Source organism: Salvelinus sp. IW2-2015, unplaced genomic scaffold, assembly GCF_002910315.2.
Source record: "Salvelinus sp. IW2-2015 unplaced genomic scaffold, ASM291031v2 Un_scaffold16467, whole genome shotgun sequence".
Classification (NCBI taxonomy): domain Eukaryota; kingdom Metazoa; phylum Chordata; class Actinopteri; order Salmoniformes; family Salmonidae; genus Salvelinus; species Salvelinus sp. IW2-2015.
In genome coordinates, this window is record NW_019957600.1 from 70,060 (window position 1) to 77,083 (window position 7,024).

Sequence of the window (7,024 nt, forward strand, 5' to 3'; positions counted from 1 at the left end):
TAATATCACAAAGTTTACTGTTTGGGTTTTGGAAGTGTTGAAGTTTGCATGAGAAAATATGCGTACTTCAACACAATAAAGAATTTGAAATCCGAAGGCCTCAAGTGTTGGTTGTTCTTAGCATCTTGGGTATTTTACAGAAGCTGTTACAAAATTGTACAATGTACCATTGTGGCATGGGAATGGTCTTCATTGAATGTTGCTTTCATTACAATCTGATTTCAAGGGAGTTAAGGAATTCGTCATGAGCAATAGTGTCAGAGAATGTTTGATGCTCTAATTATAAACAGATAGCTTAATATTACCTCTGTAACAAATAGTTAAACAATACTTTCCAGGTATATAACTCACTATAAATATCACGTATACAAATACTCCATTTAGCAATGCGTTGAGTTGCCATGGCAGATGAAAGATTTATTAAAATAATCAACTTGTGAAAATAGATTATCATTTTGTATTGTTCTTGGGTCAATCAAAAATGATCTTGGTCTCTCCCAGGTGAGACCGGGCTAGCATCTCCTGTATGGTGAGATGACATTCTGTCCAGGTCTGTGCTTTGAACTCTGGATCTGCCTGTCTTCGTGGCAATTGGATCAGTGATTGGGGCCTGGCCGAAAAGCTCTTTCATCAAGCTGCTCTTCTTGCTGCGGACTACACCATCCTCCGGTTGAGGGCCCCTGGTGTCACGCCTTTGCCACTTCTCTGCTGGTAGAGGGACAAAGGAGGGCTCATATGCCCCAGACCCAAGGTTCTCCACCCTGGCCTGGCTCTTGATGTATCTAGGAGGGCTCTTTCTCAGGCTGTGGGTATGGCTGGTATAGGCAGGCTTTCCACTGTGTAGGTTCTGGATGGTTTCTTTGAATTTGTAGAAGCGTTTGGTCCTGGGAGAGGATTCAAGGGCCTTGTTGGCACGTTCTGTATTCAGAAAATCCTCCAGAGTGTACCGGACCTGGCTTTCAAATGGCTCTGTTTGATCTCCTGAAGCCTTCAGGGAACTCGCTGCCTTCTCTGCAATGCAATCCTCCTCACCCTGAAGCTGAGGATCCTCCTTGTCAGAATCACCATCCAACTCTCCATCCTCTGTGGATAAATATGATAGTTGCTTGCATTTGCGGTTGTTATTCCCCCAGATTGTTTTGGGATATAACATGACACAGGAAAGGTTATTTCAGTCCTGTTAATTACTATGACACGTGAGCTTGAATTATTCCCAATATTGGAGTTTTTTGTGTTTGCATATACTGTGACTGGAGAGTACATACAAGWCTCTTCAGAATGTAATTAACCATTTATTTCCCCAATATCCCCTTCGCTTTGCAGCTGTCCATTGGTTCTCCCAATAGTCTGTAGTAAAGTTTAAAAAATCCTTACCAGCAAAGTCTTCATTATTGTTTGATCCTCTGTCATCCACTAACGTGTCTGCTGCGTCACTTCTGTCTGTGAAGTTGATGGCAAAGGACTCCTGAAAAAAACAACCAGATATCAGCTTTACACTGGAACTCACTACACAAACTTTTATCAAGGAGTTACTCTCTTGCTTTTATCAGTCAATATTGAATAAAAGTTTTATTGACCATTACCCATTTATACAGCGTTCTGCACAGAATGTGAGAGAGAACGAAATCCATTTACATACCCAGCTCAAACTCTTCTGCTTCTCCAACTCCAGATGTTGGAGTGAACAGGCATATTCTAGTTCAAGTTGGCATGGAGCCTCAATGGGGAGAGAGGATAAGTCATCTGTTTGAACATATTTAGTTTCTCTTGCCCCTGTAAATGTGAAAAGATATTCAGCCTCAAGTAAAAACAAATAGTTTGATCTGGATCATGGGTTGAACATGTTAAAAGTAGCTCATAATGTCTTTGTACCTTTTCCGTTCCAGCCATTTGGAAATCTATGTGAGTAGATATTGTGGATCTCCAATTCTCTCTCTTTTTCCTATATTTCATGTTAAATGCGTCAGTAAACCATTTCTCAAGAATGCAATATGTACAATAAATGTTACTTTCTCAAATGTAGTGTAATCATCCTGATATCTGTTACCAGGCTGGTTTGTTGCCAGTTGACTGACGACTCAAACTGAATTAGTCCGCTTCTCTGATTACTTTGTTTTGTTGAACAAAACAAAGTAATCAGCGATTGGATAATTTCTTACCAATTAGATTAGAGTATCAAAGCCAATGACACATTTTCAAAACGCTGCCTTACCCATGTGTGTTCTGGCTCTGGCCCAAACCATCGGTTTCTGGGACCAATCAGAAGGGTTAGAATGTGTTTGCGTTCTAGAAATCGTCGGGGAGGTACTCAGATCCAGGTTCATTGRGGAGAAGAAACTAACGTCTATGGGTGTGGCATAGCGTTTGGGTAGCCAGGCAAGTTTACAAGAGGGAAAATGGGTATTTCGCTTCATTAAATTATGGCTTTTGAAATACAGCTGTATTAGACACCCTCTTGTGTTTACATTGCAGTACTGCGAGTTAAATGACTGTCACTCTTTCAAACAACAGTACTGTTCCAAATCTACTCAGATCTGGAACAGTTTACCTACACTGATTGTACAAAACATTATGAACACCTGCTCTTTCCATGATATAGACTGACCAGGTTGCGGGTGGGGTGGGGTACAACTCAATATTAGGAAGGTGTTCCTAAAGTTTTTTACACTCTGTATGTTGCTGCTCTCAAGTACTTATAAACTTACTTTGATTTTTTGGGTCAACAGACTGATCTGTGCCTGGAGGTAATCAGACATCTTTCTGGCCTCATTCGTCTTCCTTGTTTCTGTGGCAAGATGGCGATTGAAGGATATCTGGCTCAGCTCAAAATTTCTTTCCAAGTCCTGCAACACACAATATATGTAAGTTTCACTACAGATATAACATTGTGATACTATGTGTACAGTATCAATCTAGCATAACTGTATTGACCCTGTCCACCTATATTGGTTTCCCCGTAGAAGACCAATACAGATGGACAGAGTTGAAAACCCAATCAGTTTCAATACAGACATCCACCTGGCCTGTGAACATGGAGTCAGCCCTGCCTTGTGAGTGCATGTACTGTACCTGTATCCTCTTGTTCTTCCTGTTCAGGTCCACACTGATCAGGGCCAGCCTGTGGCTAAGCTCTTCCCTCTCTTTCAGGCTGCGGTCCTCACTGAGCAGCTGCAGCCTGTGCAGAACGTCCTTGGTACGCAGCAGCTCCTCCTCCGTGCCCCGCAGACGCCTGGACAGACTGTTGCGGCGGATGCGGGCTTTGCGCAGGAGCTCCTGCAGACCGCGCACCTCATTGCCGTGCTTGGCCAGGACCTGAGGGTGTGGGTGGGTGCAAAACATTATGATCTTAGCCAATGCTACAAGATCAGATTAATGTTGTTAGCTGATGAGTTTGTTATAGCTGTGTTACAGATCAGAGTTTGTTATAGCTGTGTTACAGATCAGAGTTTGTTATAGCTGTGTTAGAGATCAGAGTTTTATTATAGCTGTGCTACAGATCAGAGTTTTATAGCTGTGTTACAGATCAGATGTTTGTTTATAGCTGTGTTACAGATTAGAGTTTGTTATAGCTGTGTTACAGATCATAGTTTGTTATAGCTGTGTTAGAGATCAGAGTTTGTTATAGCTGTGTTAAAGATTAGAGATTGTATAGCGGAGTTACAGATCAGAGTTTGTTATAGCTGTGTTACAGATTAGAGTTTGTTATAGCTGTGTTACAGATCAGAGTTTTGTTATAGCTGTGTTAGAGATCAGAGTTTGTTATAGCTGTCTTACAGATCAGAGTTTGTTATAGCTGTGTTACAGATCATAGTTTGTTATAGCTGTGCTACAGATCAGAGTTTGTTACAGCTGTGTTATAGATCAGTTATTAAAGCCCCCAGAAAAACTGTAGCGTACCTGAGGAAGGCCACTCTGTGAGTCTTGGAAGCGCTGTAGCGCCACCGTGTGGCGGACCTGGAGCTGCTTTAGCAGTTTGTTCTCTGTGGCGACACCACTCAGCTGCTGCTGTAGCTCCCACACTTGGCTGTTGAGCTCCTTGATGCGGTGCCTGTGGGCAGACCTAATGCGGTGGTTTGGGCCCTCCAGGAGCTTGATTGGAGGGATGAGAGAGGCCTTGCGGTTCCTTAAATTAGTGTTTTTCTTCTTTTTGCACCACTGCCCTCCCTTGTTTTGCGCTGAGAGGAAAAATGTGCCTAAGTGTGATGCGTACATGGGAATATGCTGCAAACCATCTCTGCCTATAGGCCTACACTTACGGTACATTTGGAAAGTATTCAGACCCCTTGACTTTTTCCACATTTTGTTACGTTACAGCCTTATTCTAAAATGGATTAAATTGTTTTCCCCCCTCATCAATCTACACACAATACCCCAAAATGACAAAGCGAAAATAGGTTTTTAGAAATGTTTGTATTATGTATTAGAAATAAAAACTGAAAAACTTTATTTACATAAGTATACAGACCATTTGCTATGAGACTCGAAATTGAGCTCAGGTGCATCCTGTTTCCATTGATCATCCTTGAGATGTTTCTATAAATTGATTGGAGTCCACCTGTAGTAAAGTCAATTGATTGGACATGATTTGGAAAGGCACACACCTATCTATATAAGGTCCCACAGTTGACAGTACATGTCAGAACAAATATTAAGCCATGAGGTTGAAGGAATTGTCCGTAGTGCTCCGAGACAGGATTATATCGAGGCACAGATCTGGGGAAGGGTACCAACAAATGTCTGCAGCATTAAAGGTCCCCAAGATCACAGTGGCCTACATCCTTCTTAAATATAAGACGTTTCGAACCACCAAGACTCTTTCTAGAGCTGGCCGCACGGCCAAACTGAGCAGTCGGAGGAGAAGGGCCTTGGTCAGGGAGGTGACCAAGAACCCAGAGTTCCTCTGTGGAGATGGGAGAAACATCCAGAAGGACAACCATCTCTGCAGCACTCCACCAATCAGGCCTTTATGGTAGAGTGGCCAGACGGAAGCCACTTCTCAGTAAAAGGCACATGACGGCCCGCTTGGAGTTTTACAAAAGGCACCCAAAGGACTCTCAGATCATGAGAAACAAGATTCTCTGGTCTGATGAAACCAAGATTCAACTCATTGGCCTGAATGCCAAGCGTCACGTCTGGAGGAAACCTGGCACCATCCCTAAGGTGAAGCATGGTGGTGGCAGCATCATGCTGTGGGGATGTTTTTCAGCGGCAGGGACTGGGAGACCAGTCAGGATCGAGGGAAAGATGAACGGAGCAAAGTACAGAGAGATCCTTGATGAAAACCTGCTCCAGAGCACTTAGGACCTCAGACCGGGGCGAAGGTTCACCTTCCAACAGGTCAACGACCCTGACCACATAGCCAAGACAATTCAGGAGTGGCTTCGGGACAAGTCTCTGAATGTCCTTGAGTGGCCTAGCCAGAGCCCGGACTTGAACCCGATCGAACATCTCTGGAGAGACCTGATAATAGCTGTGCAGCAACGCTCCCCATCCAACCTGACAGAGCTTGAGAGGATCTGCAGAGAAGAATGGGAGAAACTCCACAAATACAGGTGTGCCAAGCTTGTAGGGTCATACCCAAGAAGACTTGATGCTGTAATCGCTGCCAAAGGTGCTTCAACAAAGTACTGAGTAAAGGTTCTGAAAACGTATGTACATTTTTCCTCCCCGTTTTTTATGTGTTTTTTTTAAACATTTGCAAAAAATCTGTTTTCGCTTTGTCATTATGGGGTATTGTGTGTAGATTGATGAGGGGAAAAAACGGATTAAATCCATTTTAGAATAAGGCTGTAAAGTAACAAATGGTGGAAAAAGTCAAGGGATCTGAATACTTTCCAAATGCACTGTATGTCATTAAAGCTAGGCTGTCTGTAGTAATGAGAAGATATGAAATATCAGATATCACATACTTCGTGTTTTAGCTGTCTTCGTGCCTAGACCTGGCTTCTTGCTTGGTGAGAGGGCAAAGGTCCTATTTGCAGTAGTGTCAGCCTCCTCCTCGTAGTCTGACTGGGTGCATGACCCCTGAGAGTCTACCCTGCTGCCTGTCCTACTGCTGTATCCCCTGCTTGACCTGGAGGGGGTGGACTGGCCTGAGGAGCAGCTTGAGTCTACATCCCCTGCTCCAACTTCATAGTTAGCATCGTCCTGCTGCACTATGCCTCTGGTGTGGTGTCTCAGACCCAGAGACATGTCTCCCATGCAAAAGATGAGCCTGCACCAGTTTCTGTAATATAGCAGAAAGATATCCAATTAGTTGAAGTAGTTCATTTAGCCACACTGTATGTTAAATTATAAGAATCAAAGCAATCTATACTTCCAACTATAGCGTACTTACATTATTTAATACTATAATCCGTTTAGCTAGCTATCTAACGTTATCTAGCTAGGTCTAGCCAATTGAAGACACAGAGAGAGTGAAGACAATCATAAGCTTGATTGAAAACCTTTCCTGACTTCAACTATTCTACATAACTAACAACCAAGCATAATAATTCCCCATGCCAAGGCTATCCCTACATTCAATTATTAAAATATCTCAATGTTTTTCCCCCCCTACTCGCATTCAGTTGAGTTATTATTTATCTTCAATAGCAAGAGACAGTCATTGACGATTATGTTGCTGGCTGGCTTTCTCTGAAAATGTATTTTTGGTTGCCCTAGAAACAAGCGTTCTCATAGAATAGAACAATGGGAAATGTAGTTGTCTGTCTACTGAACCGCTTTGGAATACGTTCTAATTATATGGTTAAATCACAGCTCATAGGACATTTATTTGAACTGACAGCTTTTGGGAGAATTTAAAAACACGCCATCCTAATTTGTAAATAAACTCAAACTGTTTTCAACTAAACCAATTATATTAGACTTAGTACAAGTTAGTACTTAGTACAATTGTTGTTTTGATCAACTTTCAGGATATACTACAATAAAAAAACGACACACTAGCCTATAATAAACATGCACACTGTAGATCTACAAAAATAACTGTTAGGCCTATAGATAATCATGGTCCAACAGCATA

The 7,024-nt window shown here is 42.4% G+C and overlaps 1 protein-coding gene across 1 annotated transcript; it reads right to left on the reverse strand.

The window, feature by feature from the left end:
• Positions 1–89: 89 nt before the first annotated feature.
• On the reverse strand, positions 90–6,220 carry LOC112080738 (lebercilin-like protein). The gene is made up of 8 exons (XM_024146628.2): positions 5,910–6,220; positions 3,898–4,175; positions 3,070–3,312; positions 2,706–2,843; positions 1,873–1,942; positions 1,640–1,773; positions 1,375–1,465; positions 90–1,083 (listed from the first exon to the last, which is right to left on the reverse strand). Exons 1-8 carry the CDS (start codon positions 6,199–6,201, stop codon positions 476–478), a joined length of 1,854 nt encoding a protein of 617 aa, XP_024002396.1. The 5' UTR covers positions 6,202–6,220; the 3' UTR covers positions 90–475.
• Positions 6,221–7,024: the final 804 nt, after the last annotated feature.